Source organism: Chelonia mydas, chromosome 1, assembly GCF_015237465.2.
Source record: "Chelonia mydas isolate rCheMyd1 chromosome 1, rCheMyd1.pri.v2, whole genome shotgun sequence".
Taxonomy (NCBI): domain Eukaryota; kingdom Metazoa; phylum Chordata; order Testudines; family Cheloniidae; genus Chelonia; species Chelonia mydas.
The window spans coordinates 338,510,762-338,537,878 of record NC_057849.1 but is presented as its reverse complement, the minus strand read 5'-3'; the positions used below and the strand labels follow the sequence as shown (position 1 = coordinate 338,537,878).

At 49.9% G+C, this 27,117-nt stretch overlaps 1 protein-coding gene across 6 annotated transcripts in view; it reads left to right on the top strand.

The window, feature by feature from the left end:
* The window catches only part of PODXL (podocalyxin like), a 97,562-nt gene that overhangs the window by 9,913 nt on the left and 60,532 nt on the right, over positions 1-27,117 (top strand). For 2 of the 6 annotated variants that reach the window (XM_037889367.2, XM_043520824.1), the window contains exons 2-7: positions 14,483-14,527; positions 16,029-16,073; positions 17,750-17,794; positions 19,310-19,354; positions 20,626-20,670; positions 22,232-22,276. In XM_037889367.2, coding sequence (XP_037745295.1) covers positions 14,483-14,527; positions 16,029-16,073; positions 17,750-17,794; positions 19,310-19,354; positions 20,626-20,670; positions 22,232-22,276 — 270 coding nt within the window. The remainder of the gene's footprint in view (positions 1-14,482; positions 14,528-16,028; positions 16,074-17,749; positions 17,795-19,309; positions 19,355-20,625; positions 20,671-22,231; positions 22,277-27,117) is intronic. The other 4 variants (XM_043520804.1, XM_037889369.2, XM_037889368.2 and 1 more) reach the window with 4 other exon arrangements.

The following is a 27,117-nucleotide window of genomic DNA, read 5'->3' as shown; positions in this document are numbered from 1 at the left end:
CTTGCTGCTTCCTTCATTATTCTGGGGTGCAATTCATCTGCGCCTGGAGCTTTGTCAACTTTTAGTAGTTCTAATTGCATAATTATTTGCTTTAGTGCTATGCTCAGATCTCTTAATGTTTCCCTCTGCCCTCCAGGAAGATGTATCCCTACCTAAAAACAGTAATAGACTGGTGGGAAATTCTCACTATCTATTCCAGCTGGAGTACAAGCCGTAGCTCCAGTTAAGGTTGCTTGGGCGTTAATATTACAACATTTTCAGTTGCTCTTTCATTTTATGAGCTGGAATTTTTTGGCCCTGGTCTCTGTCCGAAGGTGAATTATTGTGACAAGCTGAAGCAAAAATGGGATTAGCCCTTTTTCTGGGGGCGGGGAAGGAATAATGAACTTCTCCGTCATGTAAAAAATTTCTGGTGATCAACCCTAGTGCTAAGAGGCAGTGTAGTCTAGTGGGTAGAGCAGTGGCCTGGAAGTCAAGAAACATGAGTTCTAGTCCTAGCTCTGTTACTGACCTGTTACGTTCCCTGAGGCGAAGTATGTCATCTCTGTGTGCCTCTGTTCCCCTCCCACCCTGCGACTGTCTTGTCTATTTAGATCAGGGGTCTCAAACCCTGCATGCGGCCCGCGGGGTTATTTTCTGCAGCCCGCCAGCTCCCCGCAGCACCCCCGCTCCTCCAGCATTTACCTAGAGCAGCTCCAGCCTGGCGTGCACTGGGGGCAGGGCAGGCTCCCTGCCTGCCTGCCCTGCCCCCGCGCTGCTCCGGGAAGCGGCCAGCACTTGGGGGAGGTGGGGGGGCAAGGGCTCTGTGTGTTGCCCTGGCTGCTCCTCCAGGTACAGACCCCTGTGCCCCCCCCACTCCAGGTGCCGGATCGCCCCCCGAATCCCTCCTGCAACTGAACCCCCTGTCCTGAGCCCCCTGCCGCACCCCGACCCCCTGCCCTGAGCCCCTGCCGCACCCTGCACCCCTCCTGCACCCCGATCCCCTGCCCTGAGCCGCACCCGTCCTGCACCCCAACCCCCTGCCCTGAGCCCCCTGCTGCACCCTGCACCCCTCCTGCACCCCAACCCCCTGCCCTGAACTGCCTGCCACACCCTGACACCCTGCTCCCCGACCCCCTGCCCTGAGCCCCCTGACGCACCCCGCAGCCCTCCTGCACGCTCTGGGGGCAGGGAGGGGGTGGAGTTGGGGTGGGGATTTCAGGGAAGGGGTTGGAATGGGGGCAGGGAAGAGGCGGGGCAGGGGTGGGGCCTCACGGAAGGGGTGGAGTGGGGGCGGGACCGGGGCCGTGGTGTGGGGGCGTGGTCAGTGGTGCAGCCCTCGGGCCAATGTACTAGTCCTCATGTGGCCCTCGTGGTCATATGAGTTTGAGACCCCTGATTTAGATTGTAAACTCTTTGGAGCAGGGACTGTCTCTCACGACGTGTCTGTTCAGTGCTTAGAACAATGGGGTCCCGATCTCGACTGGTGTCTCTAGGCTAGGGTTGCCAACTTTCTCTTTGCAGAAAACTGAACACCCTTGCCCCCCACCCTTTCTTTGAGGCCATGCCTCTGTTCACTCCATACCCCCTCCCTCTGTCACTAGCTCTTCCCAACCCTTCCTCACTTGCCCATTTTCAGCGGGCTGAGGCAGGGGGTTGAGGTGTGGGAGGGGGTACAGGCTCTGGGCTGGGGGTGTGGGCTCTGGGGTGGGGCCAGAAATGAGGGGGACCCAGGCTGGAGCAGGGGGTTGGGGTGTAGGGGGGGTGAGGGCTCTGGCTGGGCGTGTGGGCTCTGGGGTGGGGTTGGGGTTTGGGGTGCAGGAGGGTGCTCAGGGCTGGGGCAAGGGGTTAGGGTGCAGGAGAGGGTTTGGAGTGCAGGCTCCGGGTGGTGCTTACATCAGACGGCTCCCAGAAAGCAGCGACATCTCCCTCCGGCTCCTAAGCGGAAGCGTGACCACATGGGTCTGCGCGCTGCCTGCGCCTGCAGGCACTGCCCACTCAGCTCCCATTGGCCACGGATCTGGCTGGCACTGGCGGTGAGGGCAGTGTGCAGAGCCCCCATGGCCGTCCCTCCGCCTAGGAGCCAGAGGGAGATGCTGGCAGCTTCCCAGGAGTTGCACGGAACTGGGTAGGGAGCCTGCCTGCACCGCCAACTGGACTTTTAACAGCCCGGTCAGCAGTGCTGACTGGAGTCGCCAGGGTCCCTTTTCGACCGGGCATTCCGGTCGAAAACCGGACACCTGGCAACCCTATTCTAGATGCTACAGTAATACAAACAATAATAACAAAATGACCATGACTAGAGGGTTTAAATTTGGCAGGGAGCTAGCCCTCACGGAGGACGTGTGCCTCAGTGGAGTTACTCCCGATTTACAAGGTGGGGAGTGAGTGGAGAATCAGACCCAGAAGAATTACACCATGTCAGACCAGCAGAATTGTAATGCATAAGGGGGCTCTGGTGTTGCCTGAGTCTGGACTGCTTAATGTCCTTTCAAATGTAGTCATTTTTTGATGGAATAATACAAAGTCCACAGGTATGGTTCAGCTCCCAACAGCGTCTGCAGAGCACTGACCTGTCTTCCACTCAGTACAAAATGCAAATCAAATTGGGTTTAAAGAGCACTGAAGGGAAAATACCAGTAATAAAGTAAAAACTTGGGTAGCCCACTGCCTGCATCCTGGGAACCTTTGGAGGGTCTGTTGTTAATGATTGGTTAATATTTATTATACCCCCTGAAGGTGCTTGTCACCGCAATATTTAGGTGCACACACCCCCAAAGTGTAGTACAAAGAGTGACCTCTGCAGAGGAGCAGCCCTGGCCCTTTTAAAAATCCTTCTCCCCTGTAGGATGAATTCTACTGAACAACGTTGAGTTTCTCAGTGGTTTGAGCAGTGGCCTGCTACACCCAGGGTTGTGAGTTCAATCCTGCAGGGGGCCGTTTAGGGATCTGGGGCAAAAATTGGGGGATTGGTCCTGCTCTGAGCAGGGGGTTGGACCGGGCTCCTGAGGTCCCTTCCAACTCTGATATTCTATGATCTTCTATCACCCCCTATTCTAGTTCCAGTGTGAAGAACTGGGCTATAAGAAGAATTGCAAGGATGTAATAATATCTCACACCTGCCTTCTAGCCAATGATTGGAGCAGGGGGAAAGAAAGGATAAATGTGGGTTATGTATTGTACGTAAGGTATGCTAGATAGGTTACCTGACAGGAAGTCTGTGCCCTGAACCCAGCAATCTACAGAGGGGGTTAGTGAGCTTCCCTTAAGAGGAAAAAGGACATCAACCTGCCCCAAAGGAAATATATGACCTGCGAGGCTCGGGAGGAAGGGCCCAATTAGGGAAGCAAGCCTTTAAAAACGGAAGTGTCTGGGGTGGGAGTAGCCCTTGTTTCTACAGAAGAACAAATGTTTTAGATATCACCTTCCTACACAGTTTTTAAAGGCACAGGACTGTAGCTTTCCTGCCTCTTTCCCCTTCAGAGATTCTTATGAGAAGGCTCATTTTCCAGGTGGAGATGGGACCCCAGCCCAGAACATGTGCCCAGGACTTGTCCAGCCTAGTCTCCGGCAGACGCTGGCTCTGTGACTGTAAAAGCTCTGCCCCTAGCCCCTGTGAGGTGTACCCTATGGTCTGTGCTGGCTGAGTGGAGCTGCCGTTCTGAGAGGCTGTCGCTGGGATAAATGGGCATCTGACCCAGCTAGGGCTTTGTAGCTGAGGCCTGGGAACTTGATTTGGACTCAGCCTTGGATGGGTGAGCACTGTGGGGGACAAAGCCCCGGGGCGATGAGTTGTGGATGGCCTGTGTCACTTAGGAGGTGGGCTGCTGCATCTGACCCTGCTGGAACTGTCACGTGGCTTTCATGGCCAGCCCTAGGTGTCGAATCTTGCACAGAGTGGGGTGGAGGTGGGAAAGGTGTAGATCACTGTGGCTAGGGCCGGTCTGTCAGAGAAGGGAGCAATCTCCTGGCCTGTTATAAATGGACGGAAGCTGTTACATGGGGATCGAGAGGGACACCCAATATCAGGGCATCCAAGGGGACCTTGTGGCTGACAGATGCCTTCAGTTGAGAGGGAGATTATGGCCTGGCAGGTCCTCTGTCTAGATTCCCTGGCTACCTAGATGTGGCTGCTTTATAATAGCGTCTTATTCTTATGTATTTGTATTGCAGTAGTACCCAGCGCTCCCAGTCCGGGTTTGGGGCTCCACTGTGCGAAAAGCTGTACTATCGCATACAGAACAGACGTGGTGCTGCTCTGTATGGCCACAAGCCAAGAGAGCTCCAGTTCTGTGTCGCAGATGCTGGTGACAGCTTGGTGACAGTACTTCAGGGGGCAAAGAGAGGGCAAATGAATTATAAAAACTATCTCTGTGCCACTTACTGTAAAACGCAGCACTCAGACCGCCTGGAGCAGGAGAGGCACGTGATAATGAGTTGGAAGGGGTGTCTTTATTTCTAAGAGCTGGCAGTCAGGGTGCCGGAACATCTGCTTCTAGACGCACATCCATAATAAAGCGTCTGTTGGAAGAGAACTCGCTGTAATGCTCACTGATCTCGCTTTGTTCCCCTAAATTGCAATTTGGCTTTCAGGGCCTATCAATTTGTGTGTAATTAATCTCCAAGAGGAGATGGCCTCTCTGTATAATTCCAGCCCTCTGCTACTTTTGGTAGATGTGGGTTTGAATTTCCCCTCACAGAGGTTTAATTCCACCAACTCCCTGGGAGTTTGTTTATTGCAGCCTAAGTGACAGTGGAATTCGGCCTGTGTTTTAAGTGCATCACTTTATGTTGGGGAGAAGATGTGTCCTCTAGTCATAGAATCATAGGATTGGAAGGTACCTCAAGAGGTCATCTAGTCCAGTCCCCTGCATTCATGGCAGGACTAAGTATTATGTAGACCATTCCTGACAGGTGTTTGTCTAACCTGCTCTTAAAAATCTCCAATAATGGAGATTCCACAACCTCCCTAGGCAATTTATTCCAGTGCTTAACCACCCTGACAGGAAGTTTTTCCTAAAGTCCAACCTAAACAGCCCTTGCTGCAATTTAAGCCCATTGCTTCTTGTCCTGTCCTCAGAGGTTAAGAACAACAGTTTTTCTCCCTCCTCCATGTAACAACCTTTTATGTACTTGAAAACTGTCATGTCCCCTCTGTCATCTTTTCCAGACTAAACAAACCTATTTTTTCAATCTTTCCTCATAGGTTATGTTGTCTAGATCTTTAATTTTGTTGCTCTTCTCTGGACTTTTTCCAGTTTGTCCGCATATTTCCTGAAATGTGGCACACAGAACTGGACACAATACTCCAGCTGAGGCCTAATCAGTGCGGAGTAGAGAGGAAGAATTATTTCTCATGTCTTACAACACTCCTCCTAATACATCCCAGAATGATGATTGCTTTTTTTGCAACGGTGTTACACTGTTGACTCATATTAAGCCTTTGGTCCACTATGACCCCAAGATCCTTTTCCATAGGACTCCTTCCTAGGCAGTCATTTCCCATTTTGTATGTGTGCAACCAATTGTTCCTTCCTAAATGAAGTACTTTGCATTTGTCCTTATTGAATTTCATCCATTTCATGCCAGCTCTCGTGATTTTATTGCAAGTGTCATAATTTAGTGTTTTTTCGTAAAGCCCTAGCTTCTGGAATCATAGTACTGCAGCAGAAGCACAACTTTCATTTAAAATTGAGTTTCTAGCCCTCATGATTGCAGAGCAAAGCTTGAAAATGTGAAGCAAGGTCGCCCTAACATCTGAAAAAAACAGAAAGCAAATAAAAAGAACCCGGTATTTTTTTAAAAAATGCATGATTTTTAAGCCAATCTCGTGATTTTTGAATGTTTGAGGTTGGCAGTACCGCATCCAGTCCTTCCCAATGGCTGGCTTTTACCCTCTGTGCACGTAGTGCGTTTATCACTCTCATGACAATTGCAAAGCTTGTAAATGAATTGCTCCGTCAAATAACCAAAAGCAAGTGAGCCACATTGTTGTTCTTCTGAAAAAAGAACAATTGACCACAGGGAGCCTCATGAAGGTAGTGAGTGTGCACAAAACCTTCATGCGATGCAGTTATGTGTCTAATTTGCATGCACCATGGCTGATTGCATACCAAGGAAAACCCAGATTGCATTCTGGGAAGTGACTGTGTTGCTGATTCAAATGGCAACACGCTTTCCATGCGAGGATTGCAAGGTAATTTATAAACAGTAGAGAATTGATCCTTGCATTACGCCTGCGTGTAAATAAGAATTATTGTCCCTGTTTTACAGATGGGCAAACAGAGGCATAGAGCGGGGATGTGACCTACTTAAAATCCCACAGTGAGTAAGAGGCAGGAGTAGAATGCAAAACAGCTAGCTTCCAGCCCCCTGCTCTAATCACTGAACCCCACTACCAGCCCTATATATCAGAATGTTTTCTTCTAGACCCCCACTCTCATTGGCTAATTCCTTTAATATGTGTTGGTTCATTTGCATGAAACAGGTAAATGCAACACATTTGGCTTCCCTGGCACAAATCTTGTCTGACCTAGGAACAAGTCAGAGGGGTGAAGCAATGAGGTCTAGTGGTCTGAACCGTGGACTAGAAGCAAAGAGTTCCTGGGTTCTATCACTGGCTCCTTTTGTGGCCTTAGTCAAATCACTCAACATCTCTGACAAGTCAGAGTAAGCTCTTTGTGTCTCAGTTTCCCAAACTGTAAACTGGGGATAATAATGCATGCTCACTTTTTCATGGTGGTGCTGGAGGGATTAGGCAGTTCAAGTTTGTATTGTACTCTGACAATGTTAATGGCAGAGTGATAATCTAATTGTCCCAGTTCTCACAAGCTCAAGGGGCTCTTGTTGATCTGGGAGAGGTTCACTGTTACTTCATGAATTGCTGTACAATTAAGCAAGGGGCGATAGACTGGTTTAGAAACCATAGTAGGGCCTGGTTTTTCAGGGCCTCCACTGTTCCTGCTGATTTACTCCTGTGCAGAGTGATCGCAAAGTGCATGGAGAATTCTACCTGTCTGGGTTGGTAGCACATTACATCCAACTTGCACAGGTGTAAATAGGGATGCGAGGCAGTAGAGAATCAGACATTTTGAAGTGTGCCCAATTCTCCTCTCATTTACACTGGTGTGAATCATGAGTGACTTAGTCAAGTGGGTAGAATTATGTTAGCATAAACATTTGCGTACTAGTAACTCCCATTGAGATCAGTGGGGGCGTCTTGTATCTTGCAGTGGGACGATCAGGCCTATAATATTAATAATAAAGGGCCAAATGCTGTCTTCCAAGTTGATTTCATCTGGTTGAACAGAGGAGGGAACTTGGCTTAAAGTTATTAACAAGATTTGCCCTTTTGCCATTGTTTAGAGCCATATTAAGTCTATGCACGAGTTATTATCACAATTTAGCAGGCAGGCCATTTATCAGGAGACTGATTTAAGTGGCTTCTGCTGTACAGGGTCCACATACACCTTGATGAAAAGAAAATTACTGGTTTCTGAATAGCTTAACAGAAAGGAGCCTTAAATAAATAAATAAATTTTTGTATATATATATGGGCAGAAGCGTTTTGAGAAACTATCGTCTGAAGACTTTCTCTTTGAAACATAACAATAGGGAGTTTTCCCCTGGGTCTGGAGTGCGGGAATATCTGGGGTGAACAATCCCAATGTGTATCCAAATGAGGGGCAATTTAGGAACTTTAAATAATATGACCTCAGTATTTTTGTTAGTGACTAAGGCAAATGGATTGTTTTAAGGGTGGCCACTGTGTGTTGTCTATAACATTATCAAGCCTATGTAGGCCTTGTCTAGACAAACAAGTACCAGTATAGGGAAAGCAGTACAACCCCTCTAGCCTGGATGCAATTATTGGGGTTGCCAACCCTCCCAGTTTTGCTGGGAGTCTCCCAGAACTGGGCTCTATCTTCCGGAGGTTACTGAAGCCAAACTAGGAGATTTTAGGCCACTAAAAGTCTGGCGGGACAGCGGAGCTCAGGCAGGCTCCCTGGCTGCCCTGACTCTGTGCCACTCCCAAAAGTGGCCGGCACGTCCCTGCAGCACCTGGGCGTGGGCCAGGGGGTTCTGCATGCTGCCCCCGCCCCTAGTGCCGAATCCGCAGCTCCTGCAGGCAGGGACAGCATGCAGAGCGCCCTCCCATCCTTGGGCGCCACAGGGACGTGCCAGCTGCTTCCGGGAGCGGCGCGGGGCCAGGGCAGGCAGGAAGCCTGCCTTAGCCCCACTGCCCCGCCGACTGGGAGCTGCCCGAGATAAGCACTGCATGGACGGAGCCCACACCCTTCATCCCCTCGTGCACCCCAACCCCCAGCTCCAGCCCTGAGCCCCTTCCCGGAGCCCAAACCTGCTCCTGCATCCCAACCCCCAGCCCCAGCGCTGAGCTCCCTCCTGCACCCAAACTCCCTTCCAGAGCCTGCACCCCTCACCACCTCCTACACCCCAACCCTGTGCCTCAGCCCTGAAACCCCCCCTGCACCCAAACTCCCTCCCAGAGCCTGCACCCCAACCCCCTGCCCCAGCCCAGTGAAAGTGAGTGAGGGTGGGGGAGAGCGAGCAGTGGAGGAAGGGGGATGGAGTGAGTGGGGCGGGGCCTCGGAGAAGGGGTGGGGCAAGGGCATTTGGTTTTGTGTGATTAAACAGTTGGCAACCCAAGCAGCTATGCTGGTATAAAAGTCCTTAAAGTGCTCTAGCTAGTCTCATATGAGAAGGGGAATAAGTTATATCAGGAGAAAGCACTTTTTTATTTGTATAACTGCATGCACACCGGGGAGTTTGTACTGCTGGCAGAGTCACTGTATCAGTAAAAATGCACACCTCTAGTCAAAATAGTTAAACTGGTACAGGCCTTCTAGTATGTTAAAGGCCCACTAGTAATATGAGCCTCACATGTTATGTGCTGATATGCGAATGGTGCTGGGGTTTGATGGTATTATTTAATGATGTGTTGGGGGCCACCTGACACCTATCAAAAGCTTTTTAAAAATATTACTATTTAAACCTAAATGAAAATGCCACCTGACGCTGGTGATCACTGAAATTGGTGAAAGAATGTGTAAAATGGCATTGACTTTGATCCTGTTTGTTTCCCTTTTGTGCTTTGTCATCACTAGGATTTTACCTGGGGTCAGTTAACTTGAGCGAAGAACACATCTGATTTTTCTGGTGAAGAAGCATCAGCATCTCACTGATACCCAGGGTACATGAGTACATAAATCAGTGTTTCCCAGAGAGTAGGGAGGGGTGTTCAAAGAACCACCTGGGGGCATGGCAAACTGGCAGTGAAAGGTTCCCCCATGTTACCCAGCTTTTCTGGTAGAGAGGTGGGGTGGGGCAGTTGGTTTTGTTTTCCTGAAGGGTGGCACAGCTTGCCAGAGTTTCTCAAATGCTGATCTAGATAGCTGTGGCCAGAGTCACCGCTGCCTTGCGTTGTAAAACGGTACCAGATCAGATAGCATGGATGTAAACGACGACACAAGATGTAAGGCAGCAGAGAATCGGACTCAGGTGGGAGTCCCCCCTTGAAAAGCACAGCTGCCTCAGGAAGCGATGCTGAGTATTCAGCAGATGCCACGCTTCCCTCTGGGGCCGTATTAAATGCGTGCTCTGATGTGGTGTGAGGGATCACGGCCATGCTGGCAGTTCTGTAACGGTGCATTCTGCTCGTTCCTGAACCTGGGCCACAGCATGAGTTGGGGCCACTTTGCTGGCGGTGCTATATCTTCCAATATAAAACAGAGGCCTGTTTACTTGCGGTCCCGCAGAGCAGGCATGGCATCCTAGCCAAAGCCCAGTTTGGCAAGTACATTCCCTTAAATTGTTCCTGCCTGGGAGCATGTCTAGCGGCTAGAGTAGCGCAGTGTGGAGTCAGGACTCAAATCACTTAACCTCTCTGTCCCTTGGTTTCCCCATCAGTAAAACTGGGGTAAGAATAATACTTAACTACTTCTCCGGGGTGCTGTGAGGCTCTGTTAACTTTGGTAAAGTGTGTTGAGAGCGTCTGATGAAAGGGGCTTCAGTTATTTGTGCTGGGCTGCGCATGCGTGGTGCTCAAGGTGTGGAGTGACTCAAGCTACATAGGACTGCAACAAAACGTGGGAGGAACAGAACCTGGCCTTGTGTTTTGTGTGAGCTGTGAGAGAAGGAATCTCACCCTGTTTGGTGACCCGAATTATTGTTCCGAATGCTCTCTTCTGCACATTCCGTAATTTCCTGTACATACAGGAATTAACGTGAGCCCACACTGCGGTGACTAATGAATGTTACTGGCAGCAAACAAAGGCAGAAAGTGCTGTGTGTGTGTGTGTGTGAAAAGTATTACTTATACCAGTGGTTCTCAAACTTTTTTACTGGTGACCCCTTTCACATAGCAAGCCTCTGAGTGCAACCCCTCTTATAAATTAAAAACACGTTTTTATATATTTAACACCATTATAAATGCTGGAGGCAAAGTGGGGTTTGGCGTGGAGGCTGACAGCTTGCTTACCCCTCCCCCCCCATGTAATAGCCTTGTGACGCCTTGCGGGGTCCCGACCTCCAGTTTGAGAACCCCTGACTTATAGTCTTCTGCCCACCTGTGTGACAGCTTCTGACAGGAGAATACTTTTAGCCTTTCCCGGGACTGCTGTCTAGTCACAGTTCCAGAAAAAAAAAAGGCAGCCAGTGTGAGAGAGATGCCTGCACCATTTGAACCAATGATGGCCCTTCCTTTATCGAAAAGTCTGCGGAATCTAATAAAAAATAGACTTTTTAAAAATTGTTCTGTAGAACATAGTAGAATACTATATCCCTGCTTTGGAACTCTATAGGATGGTTCAAAAAGCCCTATAGAGAGATCTCCTCTATTCAATTCGATGGGGTGGTTGAAGTAATTTCTGTAGAATCCAATGAAATGGCTATATAATCCTATTAGTTTCCCTATTAACGAAATTTTATTAGCCAGACCGTGAAGCCCTTCCTCTGGCTGGTGAGCTAGTAGTAAAGGGAGTCAGAATCTGACCTTCCATAAAGGCCTCTCCCTTCTCTTCCCATAACAAAGTGATCTTGTCATATCCTATCCGCCTAGCATACTCCTGATAGTTTGGTACGTGGATGGGACATTGCAACTGTGACAGCTGTGACGTGACCACAGATTTGGTACAATATCAACAGAGTCCAAACCCCGAGTTTCTGTGACTAGGGAGCATTTTCCTGCCCCTGGAATCTGAAGAATGTAGACAGTTTACTCCCAATGAAGCTAGGGAAAGTTTTAGGGTTTTTTAATGCTCGTCACTTCAGCACTTCAGTGTTCCAAATGCCCTGGATCTGTAGTTGGTCTCACGTGTGGATGGAATGATGCTTAAAGAAGAGAGAAGGAGTTTTTCCTATGTCTGCCTTAGATTACCAGTGCTGTGTAGGAGGAGGATCCAAGCTCAGTCCTATGGTTGCCGTGAAAACCCAACTTCCCATCCTATGCAGCATTGCATGATGCCAGGTAGTCCTAACTGGGCATGGACTGGTTACAATACATTTAAAATCCTCTTTCCTGCTAGGACCCACATTTGGGATTCTGTGTTTTCCCCAGCAGGTAGATGACATCACAAAAGTCTGAGCAGCCTGAAGGGTGTTCTGCCCACAGTGCCTGCCACATTGTCTGCTGCCAAAGGGCAAATGGAGAACCCTGAACTCAGGTCTTGGCAGGTAGCGAAAAGGGAATGTGACCTTCAGCTATATTGATTTAAAATGTAACAATACTGTGACCACTTAGGAACTTTATATAGCAGCAGGAATAAAACTCAGATATTGCTGAGCTCCAAAAAGCTCAGGCTCTATCACTTGACCTAAAGGGGAATCTCCATCAGCTGTTAACAATATAGGACCTAGGATGCACAGCTGAGTAGTCCCAAGTCCATTCAGTAGGGGGCAGTGGTGTGCACATTAAATGCTTGATTACAGAGAAGGGGCAGGTCAGCAGTTGACAGTTGTCCTGCATTGCAGTTTCCGAGTGCAACCAGCCTGGGGTCTTTTGATCTGTGTTGAAATGTATCTCAATGTACCTGTCCTGGTCTGGTCTGCGTCTCATGTCAAGAGCATACTGCTCACCAGCAGGGCTAGCCTAGTGTAATCTTGCCATCCTGGCTCTTATGACACTAGGCCTGGCCTGGCAAGCCCCTACTGTCGTGTATTCCCTGAAGGCAAGCCTGGCGTGCCCCAGGCAGCCTCTGCACTGCCAGCCCTTTGTGTGGCTTTATACAGTAATGAAGGCCACAAGCCCATTTCACAATGTCTCTAAAGGAATAGAGCAAAACAAAACGCAAGCCCTCAAGACCTGTCTGAGACCAGCTCTCCCCACCCAGCCCTGTTTGGATGCATCCCCCACCTCCAGCGCAGCAGAAGAACGTTCTCCCTTGCAACCTGACATCTCAAATGCTGCCGCTTAACGCAACACTCTGGGATCATTAAGTAGCCTGTCTTAACAAGTGACGCATCCCTGCCCATGTATCTATCTCGGGCGCCTTGCCGTGGGAGGCACCTTTCAAAGGAAACGTCTTCATTATGCAGTCAACTGCTCAAAGCAGTCTTCTCCTCCAACACAATTGTGTACTTCTTCTCCCCACCAGTAATTACTGGATTGGGGTCCTACAGCCTCGCCAGTGCTGAAAGATATTCTAGCGTTTGCATCAGCACAGGATCCTGGCCTTCTGCCTATGCACAGTCATGTCAACTCCTTATCAAAGTCATTGCATGTTGGCCCAGCAGCTCAAGTCCTGCCCATTTGTGCTAGCCGATCTTGAAGTTGCTATAGCACCCACTTCTGGTTCGTTCTCAGGCCAACTCCTGCAGGCCTTACTCAGTTTTGTACTCGGGCAAAGCTACCATTAGGAAGCTTCCCAGATGGCTGCCTTCCCAATGGGAGTGTTGCCTGAGTAAGGGGTTCAAGATTTGGCCTTCAGTGTCCCATCGCACATCAAGGCCCCTTCTGTGGGGGACACGGACCTAAGGATCAGGCTTGCTTGCTTGTAGCTTAGGTGGAGAGGCCTTAGCTATGGGCTGTGTAGGTGATCATGTAGGGCACCACGTCTGAGGAACCAGCCCTGCATGAATGGCTCTTCTCTGGCTGTCGAGCTTCTGCCCACTTGGTCTCCCCCTCCGAAATAGGTGTTCTCCCGGTTGCTGCATGCTGTTGTATGACAGGCTGCTCTTGGGCTTAGCTTCATCCCAGAATCCCTTGCATGATGGCTGCTGTGGTGTTTCCTCTGAAGCATTGGTTTAACCAAGGCACAGGAACAATGGGACAACTCAGCGGAAACGGAGCTGTCCTTTTCGAGGAGGAGGTGGCCCAGGGAGAGGAAGGGGAGGTTGATTGGGAGGGAGTCGGGTACAGGGGTTGGTGGAAGATGTACCATCATTCCTGTCACTGCCCGGGATGCTGCTGCACGTGCGGTCAATCCTGACCTTAGGTGGAGCAATTGGAGAAGCTGTCCGTAGGGGACTGTCACTGTCTGTAGGGGATTTTCTCTCAACTGCCAAAAAATGCTACACCGTTGTCACTGTGTATGTGGGGCTGGGGCCCAGCACGGTGGGAACAAATGCATGTAGGAAAGAGAATCGTTTACATTACCAGTGAGAAAACGTAGGCCCTGATCCTCGAAGGCATTTAGGTACTTCACTCCCACTGAAATCACTGGGCATGAGGCACCTAAATACCTTTGAGGACCTAGGCCCTAGTTCCTTTGTTCTACCAGCTGGGAAGTTTGTCCCTTGGTGGGTGACGGCTGCGTATAATCAAGTAGTCAGTCTGAGGGCTGGTCTACATTGCACAGTTAGGTCGACATAAGGCAGCTTATGTCAACCTAATTACGTCACAATTCACAAGGGTGCTCAGCTCCAGGTGGGGGAGGGGCTGAGTAGCCAGGCAGCTGGACCCCACTCCCCAGGGGTGAGAAGCCCCGGTCGGCTTCCCCTGGCTCCTGTCCGGGAACAGGGAAGGGAGAAGCCCTGGGTGGGGAACGGGGATCAACCCACCAGGAGCCTGTGGGGCAGCCTGGCTCCCCCCAGGGAGCTGCCAGCAGAGCTGAGAGACCGGGCTCTCAGAACATAAGAACGGCCATTCTGGGTCAGACCAAAGGTCCATCCAACCCAGTATCCTGTCTTCTGACAGTGACCAATGCCAGGTGTCCCAGAGGGAGTGAACCTAACAGGTAGTGATCAAGTGATCAGCTCCCCATACTTTCCCCTCTTGTAAGGATTTTTTAGGGAGCCTATCTGACCAGAAGACTTTGGGGAGCCTTACAGTATACCTCCCGCTGAGTCCCCCCTTAAGCCCATCTCTCAGAGCTGGAATAAAAGAAACCGCCACATGGATATGAACTCACAATAATACTTTATTTACTAAAGGAGAAGGAAGGAAGGGGAGAGGGCTGGATTAAGGACCCTGGAGATTTGGAATACTAACATATACACATGCACACACACTCTCAATAAAGCAAAGGTGTTTTTCTGCCTCCTTCAGGTACTGCCGGTAACGAGGCTGCAGAATCCGATGGATCAAAGGGAGGTAAGTAACCCTGTCTCAGACCCACCCTATCCCTCGCTGCGTCGTCTATGGGTGAGTGTCAGGTCTAACTAACCGGATCTAGTCCGAGAGTGCATGTCTGCTCCCCAAAAGAAAATAACTAATAAACCCCAAGATGACAACTTCGTTCAGTGAGTGGCTACTGCAGGCAGTAACCAAGGTGGAAGGTGTACTACCCCACAGAGAGAGCGAGCTTTTAGACACCTGAGCCCCAAAGATTCCAGCGCTCAGGAGCCCCTGGTCCCTCCATTCATTTGTTGGTATGGAAACCGGTTACCTAGCAATAACTGATTCCCGCTCTTTTCACTTTCCCGCCTTTTGCTCAGAATAGGGGAATAAGAAGAAGTCACCTTGTTCTTATCCAGAGCAAGATGGCCACCTAAGAAACAAAGCCCTAAAATCCAGCTGGGTGTGTGCCTTTCCAAGAATTTGCCAGGGCTTTAATTAACACTCTTAGGCGGGTGGAAGAGCTCCTGGTGAGGACATGCACCATCGACCGAAGGAGGGTAGAGTGGACGTGCACCACTGCAGTAATTACTGCAATGGCTGTAAGTTGACCTAATGTAGGTTGCATGATATTTCTAGTGTAGACAAACCCTAAACTTAAGACAAGGCACAGCACCGCATCAGTGTCAGCAATGGAAACGGGGGAACTTTTCATTCCACTGATTAGATCAGAAACCGAGATTATGGTTACCTGATCTGGTTTTTTGCAACAAGCAAACGTGCATGTCCGACAAGCTACGCTTTGGCTTTCCATTACCTGTGAGAAAAACGTAGGCCCTGATCCTCGAAGGCATTTAGGTACTTCACTCCCACTGAAATCACTGGGCATGAGGCACCTAAATACCTTTGAGGACCTAGGCCCTAGTTCCTTTGTTCTACCAGCTGGGAAGTTTGTCCCTTGGTGGGTGACGGCTGCATATAATCAAGACAGAAGCTTATGTCAACCTAATTATGTCACAATTCACAAGGGTGCTCAGCTCCAGGTGGGGGAGAGGTTGAGTAGCCAGGCAGCTGGACCCCACTCCCCAAGGGTGAGAAGCCCCGGTCGGCTTCCCCTGGCTCCCATCTGGGAACAGGGAAGGGAGAAGCCCTGGGTAGGGAACGGGGATCAGCCCACCAGGAGCCTGTGGGGCAGCCTGGCTCCCCCCAGGGAGCTGACAGCATTGCTGAGAGACCAGGCTCTCAGCTCCCCACACTGCCCCTCTTGTAAGGATTTTTTAGGGAGCCTATCTGACCAGAAGACTTTGGGGAGCCTTACAGTATACCTCCCGCTGAGTCCCCCCTTAAGCCCATCTCTCAGAGCTGGAATAAAAGAAACCACCACACGGATATGAACTCACAATAACACTTTATTTACTAAAGGAGAAGGAAGGAAGGGGAGGGGGCTGGATTAAGGACCCTGGAGATTTGGAATACTAACACATACACATGCACACACACTCTCAATAAAGCAAAGGTGTTTTTCTGCCTCCTTTAGGTACTGCCGGTAACGAGGCTGCAGAATCCGATGGATCAAAGGGAGGTAAGTAACCCTGTCTCAGACCCACCCTATCCCTCGCTGCGTCGTCTATGGGTGAGTGTCAGGTCTAACTAACCGGATCTAGTCCGAGAGTGCACGTCTGCTCCCCAAAAGAAAATAACAAATAAACCCCAAGATGACAACTTCGTTCAGTGAGTGGCTACTGCAGGCAGTAACCAAGGTGGAGGGTGTACTACCCCAGAGAGAGAGCGAGCTTTTAGACACCTGAGCCCCAAAGATTCCAGCGCTCAGGAGCCCCTGGCCCCTCCATTCATTTGTTTGTATAGAAACCGGTTACTTAGTAACAACTGATTCCCGCTCTTTTCACTTTCCCGCCTTTTGCTCAGAATAGGGGAACAAGAAGAAGTCACCTTGTTCTTATCCAGAGCAAGATGGCCACCTAAGAAACAAAGCCCTAAAATCCAGCTGGGTGTGTGCCTTCCCAAGAATTTGCCAGGGCTTTAATTAACACTCTTAGGTGGGTGGAAGAGCTCCTGGTGAGGACATGCACCACCGACCCACGGAGGGTAGAGTGGACGTGCATCACTGCAGTAATTACTGCAATGGCTGTAAGTTGACCTAATGTAGGTCGCATGATATTTCTAGTGTAGACAAACCGTAAACTTAAGACAAGGCACAGCACCGCATCAGTGTCAGCAATGGAAAGGAGGGAACTTTTTCATTCCACTGATCAGATCGGAAACCGAGATTATGGTTACCTGATCTGGTTTTTTGCAACAAGCAAACGTGCATGTCCGACAAGCTACGCTTTGGCTTTCCATTACCTGTGAGAAAAACGTAGGCCCTGATCCTCGAAGGCATTTAGGTACTTCACTCCCACTGAAATCACTGGGCATGAGGCACCTAAATACCTTTGAGGACCTAGGCCCTAGTTCCTTTGTTCTACCAGCTGGGAAGTTTGTCCCTTGGTGGGTGACGGCTGCGTATAATCAAGTAGTTAGTCTGAGGGCTGGTCTACATTGCACAGTTAGGTCGACATAAGGCAGCTTATGTCAACCTAATTACATCACAATTCACAAGGGTGCTCAGCTCCAGGTGGGGGAGGGGCTGAGTAGCCAGGCAGCTGGACTCTCCACTCCCCAAGGTTGAGAAGCCCCGGTCGGCTTCCCCTGGCTCCCTTCTGAGAACAGGGAAGGTAGAAGCCCTGTGTGGGGAACGAGGATCAGCCGATCAGGAGCCTGTGGGGCAGCCTGGCTCCCCCCAGGGAGCTGCCAGCAGAGCTGAGAGACCGGGCTGTCAGAACATAAGAACAGCCATACTGGGTCAGACCAAAGGTCCATCCAGCCCAGTATCCTGTCTTCTGACAGTGACCAATGCCAGGTGCCCCAGAGGGAGTGAACCTAACAGGTAGTGATCAAGTGATCAGCTCCCCACACTCTCCCCTCTTGTAAGGATTTTTTAGGGAGCCTATCTGACCAGAAGACTTTGGGGAGCCTTACAGTATACCTCCCGCTGAGTCCCCCCTTAAGCCCATTTCTCAGAGCTGGAATAAAAGAAACCACCACACGGGTATGAACTCACAATAACACTTTATTTACTAAAGGAGAAGGAAGGAAGGGGAGGGGGCTGGATTAAGGACCCTGGAGATTTTGAATACTAACATATACACATGCACACACACTCTCAATAAAGCAAAGATGTTTTTCTGCCTCCTTCAGGTACTGCCGGTAACGAGGCTGCAGAATCCGATGGATCAAAGGGAGGTAAGTAACCCTGTCTCAGACCCACCCTATCCCTCGCTGCGTCGTCTATGGGTGAGTGTCAGGTCTAACTAACCGGATCTAGTCCGAGGGTGCACGTCTGCTCCCCAAAAGAAAATAACTAATAAACCCCAAGATGACAACTTCGTTCAGTGAGTGGCTACTGCAGGCAGTAACCAATGTGGAAGGTGTACTACCCCACAGAGAGAGAGAGCTTTTAGACACCTGAGCCCCAAAGATTCCAGCGCTCAAGAGCCCCTGGCCCCTCCATTCATTTGTTGGTATAGAAACCGGTTACTTAGTAACAACTGATTCCCGCTCTTTTCACTTTCCCGCCTTTTGCCTAGAATAGCGGAACAAGAAACAGTCACAACATGGAAGTCACCTTGTTCTTATCCAGAGCAAGATGGCCACCTAAGAAACAAAGCCCTAAAATGCAGCTGGGTGTGTGCCTTCCCAAGAGTTTGCCAGGGCTTTAATTAACACTCTTAGATGGGTGGAAGAGCTCCTGGTGAGGACATGCACCACCGACCCAAGGAGGGTAGAGTGGACATGCATCACTGCAGTAATTACTGCAATGGCTGTAAGTTGACCTAATGTAGGTCGCATGATATTTCTAGTGTAGCCAAACCCCAAACTTAAGACAAGGCACAGCACCACATCAGTGTCAGCTATGGAAAGGAGGGAACTTTTCATTCCACTGATTAGATCAGAAACCGAGATTATGGTTACCTGATCTGGTTTTTTGCAACAAGCAAACGTGCATGTCCGACAAGCTACGCTTTGGCTTTCCATTACCTGTGAGAAGAACGTAGGCCCTGATCCTCAAAGGCATTTAGGTACTTCACTCCCACTGAAATCAATGGGCATGAGGCACCTAAATACCTTTAAGGACCTAGGCCCTAGTTCCTTTGTTCTACCAGCTGGGAAGTTTGTCCCTTGGTGGGTGACGGCTGCATATAATCAAGACGGCAGCTTATGTCAACCTAATTACATCACAATTCACAAGGGTGCTCAGCTCCAGGTGGGGGAGGGGCTGAGTAGCCAGGCAGCTGGACCCCACTCCCCAAGGGTGAGAAGCCCCGGTCGGCTTCCCCTGACTCTCATCTGGGAACAGGGAAGGGAGAAGCCCTGGGTAGGGAACGGGGATCAGCCCACGAGGAGCCTGTGGGGCAGCCTGGCTCCTCCCAGGGAGCTGCCAGCATTGCTGAGAGACCAGGCTCTCAGCTCCCCACACTGTCCCTCTTGTAAGGATTTTTTAGGGAGCCTATCTGACCAGAATACTTTGGGGAGCCTTATAGTATACCTCCCGCTGAGTCCCCCCTTAAGCCCATCTCTCAGAGCTGGAATAAAAGAAACCACCACACGGATATGAACTCACAATAATACTTTATTTACTAAAGGAGAAGGAAGGAAGGGGAGGGGGCTGGATTAAGGACCCTGGAGATTTGGAATACTAACACATACACATGCACACACACTCTCAATAAAGCAAAGGTGTTTTTCTGCCTCCTTCAGGTACTGCCGGTAACGAGGCTGCAGAATCCGATGGATCAAAGGGAGGTAAGTAACCCTGTCTCAGACCTACCCTATCCCTCACTGCGTCGTCTATGGGTGAGTGTCAGGTCTAACTAACCGGATCTAGTCCGAGAGTGCACGTCTGCTCCCCAAAAGAAAATAACTAATAAACCCCAAGATGACAACTTCGTTCAGTGAGTGGCTACTGCAGGTAGTAACCAATGTGGAAGGTGTACTACCCCACAGAGAGAGAGAGGTTTTAGACACCTGAGCCCCAAAGATTCCAGCACTCAAGAGCCCCTGGTCCCTCCATTCATTTGTTTGTATAGAAACTGGTTACCTACCTATTATGGTTACCTGATCTGGTTTTTTGCAACAAGCAAACGTGCATGTCCGACAAGCTACGCTTTGGCTTTCCATTACCTGTGAGAAAAACGTAGGCCCTGATCCTCGAAGGCATTTAGGTACTTCACTCCCACTGAAATCACTGGGCATGAGGCACCTAAATACCTTTGAGGACCTAGGCCCTAGTTCTTTTGTTCTACCAGCTGGGAGGTTTGTCCCTTGGTGGGTGACGGCTGCGTATAATCAAGTAATTAGTCTGAGGGGTGTTCTACATTGCACAGTTAGGTCGACATAAGGCAGCTTATGTCAACCGAATTATGTCACAATTCACAAGGGTGCTCAGCTCCAGGTGGGGGAGGGGCTGAGTAGCCAGGCAGCTGGAACCTCCACTCCCCAAGGGTGAGAAGCCCCAGGCAACTTCCCCTGGCTCCCTTCTGAGAACAGGGAAGGTAGAAGCCCTGTGTGGGGAACGAGGATCAGCCGATCAGGAGCCTGTGGGGCAGCCTGGCTCCCCCCAGGGAGCTGCCAGCAGAGCTGAGAGACCGGGCTGTCAGAACATAAGAATGGCCATACTGGGTCAGACCAAAGGTTCATCCAGTCCAGTATCCTGTCTTCTGACAGTGACCAATGCCAGGTGCCCCAGAGGGAGTGAACCTAACAGGTAGTGATCAAGTGATCAGCTCCCCATACTTTCCCCTCTTGTAAGGATTTTTTAGGGAGCCTATCTGACCAGAAGACTTTGGGGAGCCTTACAGTATACCTCCCGCTGAGTCCCCCCTTAAGCCCATCTCTCAGAGCTGGAATAAAAGAAACCACCACACGGGTATGAACTCACAATAACACTTTATTACTAAAGGAGAAGAAAGGAAGGGGAGGGGGCTGGATTAAGGACCCTGGAGATTTGGAATACTAACATATACACATGCACACACACTCTCAATAAAGCAAAGATGTTTTTCTGCCTCCTTTAGGTACTGCAGGAAACGAGGCTGCAGAATCCGATGGATCAAAGGGAGGTAAGTAACCCTGTCTCAGACCCACCCTATCCCTCGCTGCGTCGTCTATGGGTGAGTGTCAGGTCTAACTAACCGGATCTAGTCCGAGAGTGCATGTCTGCTCCCCAAAAGAAAATAACTAATAAACCCCAAGATGACAACTTCGTTCAGTGAGTGGCTACTGCAGGCAGTAACCAATGTGGAAGGTGTACTACCCCACAGAGAGAGCGAGCTTTTAGACACCTGAGCCCCAAAGATTCCAGCGCTCAGGAGCCCCTGGCCCCTCCATTCATTTGTTGGTATAGAAATCGGTTACCTAGCAATAACTGATTCCCGCTCTTTTCACTTTCCCGCCTTTTGCCTAGAATAGCAGAACAAGAAACAGTCACAACATGGAAGTCACCTTGTTCTTATCCAGAGCAAGATGGCCACCTAAGAAACAAAGCGCTAAAATCCAGCTGGGTGTGTGCCTTCCCAAAAATTTGCCAGGGCTTTAATTAACACTCCTTAGGTGGGTGGAAGAGCTCCTGGTGAGGACATGCACCACCGACCGAAGGAGGGTAGAGTGGACATGCACCACTGCAGTAATTACTGCAATGGCTGTAAGTTGACCTAATGTAGGTCGCATGATATTTCTAGTGTAGTCAAACCCTAAACTTAAGACAAGGCACAGCACCGCATCAGTGTCAGCAATGGAAAGGGGGAAACTTTTCATTCCACTGATTAGATCAGAAACCGAGATTATGGTTACCTGATCTGGTTTTTTGCAACAAGCAAACGTGCATGTCCGACAAGCTACGCTTTGGCTTTCCATTACCTGTGAGAAAAACGTAGGCCCTGATCCTCGAAGGCATTTAGGTACTTCACTCCCACTGAAATCACTGGGCATGAGGCACCTAAATACCTTTGAGGACCTAGGCCCTAGTTCCTTTGTTCTGCCAGCTGGGAAGTTTGTCCCTTGGTGGGTGACGGCTGCGTATAATCAAGTAGTCAGTCTGAGGGCTGGTCTACATTGCACAGTTAGGTCGACATAGGGCAGCTTATGTCAACCTAATTACATCACAATTCACAAGGGTGCTCAGCTCCAGGTGGGGGAGGGGCTGAGTAGCCAGGCAGCTGGACCCCACTCCCCAAGGGTGAGAAGCCCCGGTCGGCTTCCCCTGGCTCCCGTCTGGGAACAGGGAAGGGAGAAGCCCTGGGTGGGGAACGGGGATCAGCCCACCAGGAGCCTGTGGGGCAGCCTGGCTCCCCCCAGGGAGCTGACAGCATTGCTGAGAGACCAGGCTCTCAGCTCCCCACACTGCCCGTCTTGTAAGGATTTTTTAGGGAGCCTATCTGACCAGAAGACTTTGGGGAGCCTTACGGTATATCTCCCGCTGAGTCCCCCCTTAAGCCCATCTCTCAGAGCTGGAATAAAAGAAACCACCACACGGATATGAACTCACAATAACACTTTATTTACTAAAGGAGAAGGAAGGAAGGGGAGGGGGCCGGATTAAGGACCCTGGAGATTTGGAATATAAACATATTCACATGCACACACACACTCAGTAAAGCAAAGATGTTTTTCTACCTCTTTCAGGTACTGCCGGTGGCGAGGCGGCAGAATCCGGTGGATTAAAGGAAAGTAAGTAACCCATCTCAGACCCACCCTATCCCTCGCTGCGTCGTCTATGGGTGAGTGTCAGATCTAAGTAACCGGATCTAGTCCAGGAGTGCACGTCTACCCAAGGAGGGTACAGTGGACATGCACTACTGCAGTAATTGCTGTAAATTGACCTAATATAGGTTGCATTATATTTCTAGTGCACACAAATCCTAAGTTTAAGACCAGGCACAGCTCCTCATCCGTGTCGGCAATGGAAGGGTTGGGGCTTTTCATTCCACTGATCAGATCAGAAAAAGAGATTATGGTTACCTGATCTGGTTTTTGCAAGAAGCAAACGTGCACGTCCGATGAGCTACGCTTCAGCTTTGGTTAATGTATTCAGTCGTGACTGTGTCTGATCTTGTAAGCAGCGTCGGGGCTGGTCACCACATGCATGGGAAACCTGCAAGGAAACCCCAGCCTATACAGGAAGTGGTGCGAATGATTCAAGAGATGACATCGCTAGGCAGCCAGTGCCCCAGCGTGCTGCTAAGAGAGCTGTATGCCGCTGAAAGTATTGTCTTTCAGATGGGACGTGAAACCCAAGCCCTGACTGTTTGATCATTAAAGATCTCGAGGCACTGTCTGCAAGAGAAGGAACATTGGTCTTGCTCCAACTGTAATATGGGTCATTACATTCTGCCTCCCTGATTTCCCCTACATTTCCAATTGTACCTGGGATTCCTCTTTACTTCCAGTCCTAAACTGTTAAACAACTGCCTTGCTCTACCTCAGGTACCTGCATTTCACGAACTCCTATTTACACATCTCCTTCTGGAGGACAGATAGTACAGAATGCTAAGAGATGATTTCTTTTATCTGTTGTTTTTGCTCTTGATATGGCTCCTTTCAGCAGTAGCATCACCGTTAGCAACCACTGCTTTCAGTAGTAGTAGTGTTGTTACACAGAGTACTAGGAGTAACAATCTCAGTGAAAAAACAAAAAATGGTCTCTGCAATCAGAATTTCAGCCCAGAAGCTGGCTGGTCCTTGAGAATGCCAGTTAATTAGAAATAGTTCTGGAACAGCCATGCAAAAAGAATGCCAGCTATTTGCTTTTTATTTGTGTTAGAGTGGAGCAGAGGCAATAGGATTTCTGCCCTCTGTTTTGTTTTTCCTATGATTGCTTTCTCTGTTTGCTCGTCCTCTTTGCATGTGTGATGGGACAACTCCAACCCGATTAGGAAGGGGGCTCGTTAATGAGGGGTTGCAGCAATGGAAAGCCATAAGCTGATTTTCTCTTGAGCATGCTTAGGGGTCTATGCGCTAGGAAGAGTAGGTCCAGCTGGTCTTTTTTAGAGAAGGTTCCCTCATGATCCAGCTCAGATCAGCAATCTTGGGGCGCTGACTTCCAGAGCTTATCTCTGTCTTGGCACAGAAACTCAACAGCCTAAGACGACAGAGCTCTGAGGCAGGAATATCCCTGTTAGCAGCTGTGTGAACGGGGAAGTGACTGTAAAGCTTTGCAAGCTAATTTACCTTAAGGCCATGTTTGTTGTCATTTTTATTATTATTATTTCATTCCCATCCTGCAGTTTGACCCTTCTGTGATCACTGCGGTGGGGAACAGATTTCCGTGCTTTCAGAAACATCTGTACGGCTTGAACAGATGTGCGCGTACCCTGTTAAACCATGTCCCTGGACAAAGAACACCAGTGAATAACGGTGCTTTGGATTTCTGCAGTGCCTTCCATCTGAGGAGCTCTAAGTGATAAATATCAAAGAAGGTACCCTCACAACCTTGAGGCAGATTGAGGTATTTTCAGGCTTCTGATTTTCAGTTTTAACTGATAAACACCAATAAAACACCCATTATTAAAAATCGGTGTTTATCCAATAAATACTGGAAAAACACCAGAAAAGGGTACTTGTATCTAAGGACTTGTCTACTCAGAGCAGTCATGTGGACTATGAGGATGTGATTTCTAAAGCACATTAACATGATGCACGCTAACTGGTCCATGTAGACCTTGCTGGTGCACGCTGAAGGTTCCCTAGTGTGCTTGAACGTAGTACGCTTTGAAACAGTTCAAGTGCACTAGGGAACATGACCGAGATTATTCTGTACAGCAGTGGTCACCAACCGGTCGATCCTAGATGATCTCCCAGTTGATTGCGATCTCTGGCAGCAGTGCAGTAAGACAGACTCCCTGCCTACCCCGGCCCCACACCGCTCCCGGAAGCGGCCATTGCTGGGAGAGCTGCGGGGGCAATGCTTGCAGAGAGGGGCAGTGTGGGGAGCCAAGTGCTCCCCGCCCTCCCCACCCCAGGGGCTGCAGGGACGTGTTGGCCCCTTCTGGGAGTGGTGTGGGGCCAGGGTAGGCAGGGAGCCTGCCTTAGCCTTGCTGTGCCTGCCGCCGACCGGGAGCCACCGGAGGTAAGTGCTGCCTGGCTCTTATCCCTGAGCCCCCTCCTGGAGCCAGCACCCCATATCCCCTTCTGCACTCCGAACCCCCTCCTGCACCCCAGTCCTGATCCCCCTCCCAGAGCCAGGACCCCATACCCCATCCTGCACCCCAATCCCCTGCCCCAGCCCTGACCCCCCCCTCCCAGAGCCAGCACCCTGTACCCCCTCCTGCACTCCAACACTCTGCCGCAGCCCGGAGACCCCTCCTGCACCCAACACGCTCCTAGAGCTTGCACCCCTCACCCCCTCCTGCACCCCAACCCCCTGACCCAGGCTCATCCCAGAGCCCCCGCTTACACTGTGAACCCCCCCAGCCCAGAGCCTGCAAGCCCCCCCCCCGCCCCAAACCTAGATGTCCCGATTTTATAGGGACAGTCCCAATATTTGGGGCTTTGCCTTATATAGGTGCCTATTACCCCCGTCCCGATTTTTTCACAGTTGCTGTATGGTCACTCTACCCGAACCCCAACCCAGTGAAAGTGTGTGAGGGTAGGGGAGAGAGAGCAACGGGGGGTAGATGGAGTGAGTGGCGTGGGGTAGATCCTGAGTTGCCCTGAGATACAAAAAGTGATCTTGGGTGTAAAAAGGTTGGAGACCACTGCTGTACAGTATATACTGCTGTAATGAGTAATGTGTATGATCTACATTACTCATTACAGTATGTTCAAAGAGAGAGCTCCAAAAAGCCTCAATTTTTGGACATCTACATAAAACTCAAAGATTACTAAAAATAAGCCCTGAAAAATGAAATGAATAAACCCCTAAAAACAGACGCCCTAGGTATTACTAGCTCCATTTTACAGATGAAGAAGCTGAGGCACAGAGAGGGGGCGGTGCCTGAGATCACAGAGGAAGTTATTGGCAGAGGCAGGAACAGAGCTCTGCTCTCCAGCTGTGGTTTAGCAACAAGGCCATCCTCTCCTGTTAAGGACCAGGACCAGCAAGGTATAAAACAAGCTGTTGAGCAGACAGGTAGGCAGGCTGGATTCCTGCATTTAGCCCCAGAACAGGCAGAGCACCGGCAAGCCTCCCTAGACTAGAATGTCCTGCTAATAGGCTTTAACTTTGATGCCCTGCCTCTGGGTGCATGGGGTCCATGGGCAGCTAATTGTCCAGACGCAATTCAGTTTGGGCCCCATCTAGTGAGTCTGCCAACAAGAGGCTCAAGGAGAGCCAAACATGCTGGTGGTTTGATGATAGAGGCAGCTCAGTCTCCCCAGCAATTGGCTGAGACCAACAAACTCATTTCCTGTATGGGCTACCGCTAAACAGCTGTCCGATGGTAACAGCTTTTGGTCCCAGCTGAGCTGACTTGACCTGGCTTTGAGCCAGCTTCCTGTGGGTAAAAGGCTCCATGTCCCATTGCCATTTATCTGAGACATAAAGGCCAAGTTTGTCCCTAGTATAACTCCGTTGACACCCGTGGAATTACACCAACGGGGAACTTGGTCTATGATGCTTCCCGTGTTTATGATGTACAACCTAGCTACGTTTCCTGACCTCCCGCTTCTGGCCCACTCGCTTCTGCTTCATTTGCGGAAGTATATTGAAACACTTCCTCTGGCAATGAAGGAATTTACCATCTGCTGCAGTGAAAGAGTCCAACTCTAACATCTAACTTTAGGTGGGGAAATCCCACTTGTTTGAATCACGGCTTGCTAGTTTCAGTCTAGAGCTTAATACATAGATGCAAAGAAGTCCTATTGGCTGACAGAGACGAAGCAGGCATACTGTTACTCTCAGTCTTGCTACAGTGAGGTCCGTCGAGTGGGTGGCTGGGGCAGTGGGTGAGAGAGGCTGCCTGTCTATGGACAGACATACAGCTCCGTCTCCTAGGCTGGGTCAGTCCCCAGTGGCGTGAAATTTATTTACAAAATCAGAAGCTGGACTGCGCTTCGAGCAAGCGTGGTCTGTAACCGCTTCTTGGCTTGGGCAAGGGATGCACGACACGGACACTAAGAAAGGGAGAGATTTAGCTTAAAAGGCTTTTACAGGACTTACCGTGTGCAGTGGAGGGCTGTGGGGGGTGGGCTGATGACTTCGTGTCGGGCAGACAACTTCAGCTAGTATAAAGAATGACTCCAACTCCCAATCCTCTCCCAGAACTCAAATCTCAACTTCTTTGGAGGCCTAAAAATATATTTCCTTCTTCCTCCCGTCTCCCCATGAACCTCTGTCTGCTTCCCCATGGGAAAGGACGTGGAAGAGACATTGCCTTGGGAGAGGTGGTCATGCAGTGCCATGATGGTCTATTGATTGATTAGAAGATGGGAGTAGGCGAACTGGGCTCTATTCCCAGCTCTGCCACCGACCTGTTGGCTGAACTGAGGCAAGTCATTTCTTCTCTCTGTACCTGTTTCCCCTCTCACTCTGTCTTGTTTAGTTAGATTGTAAGCTCTTTGGGGGCAGATAC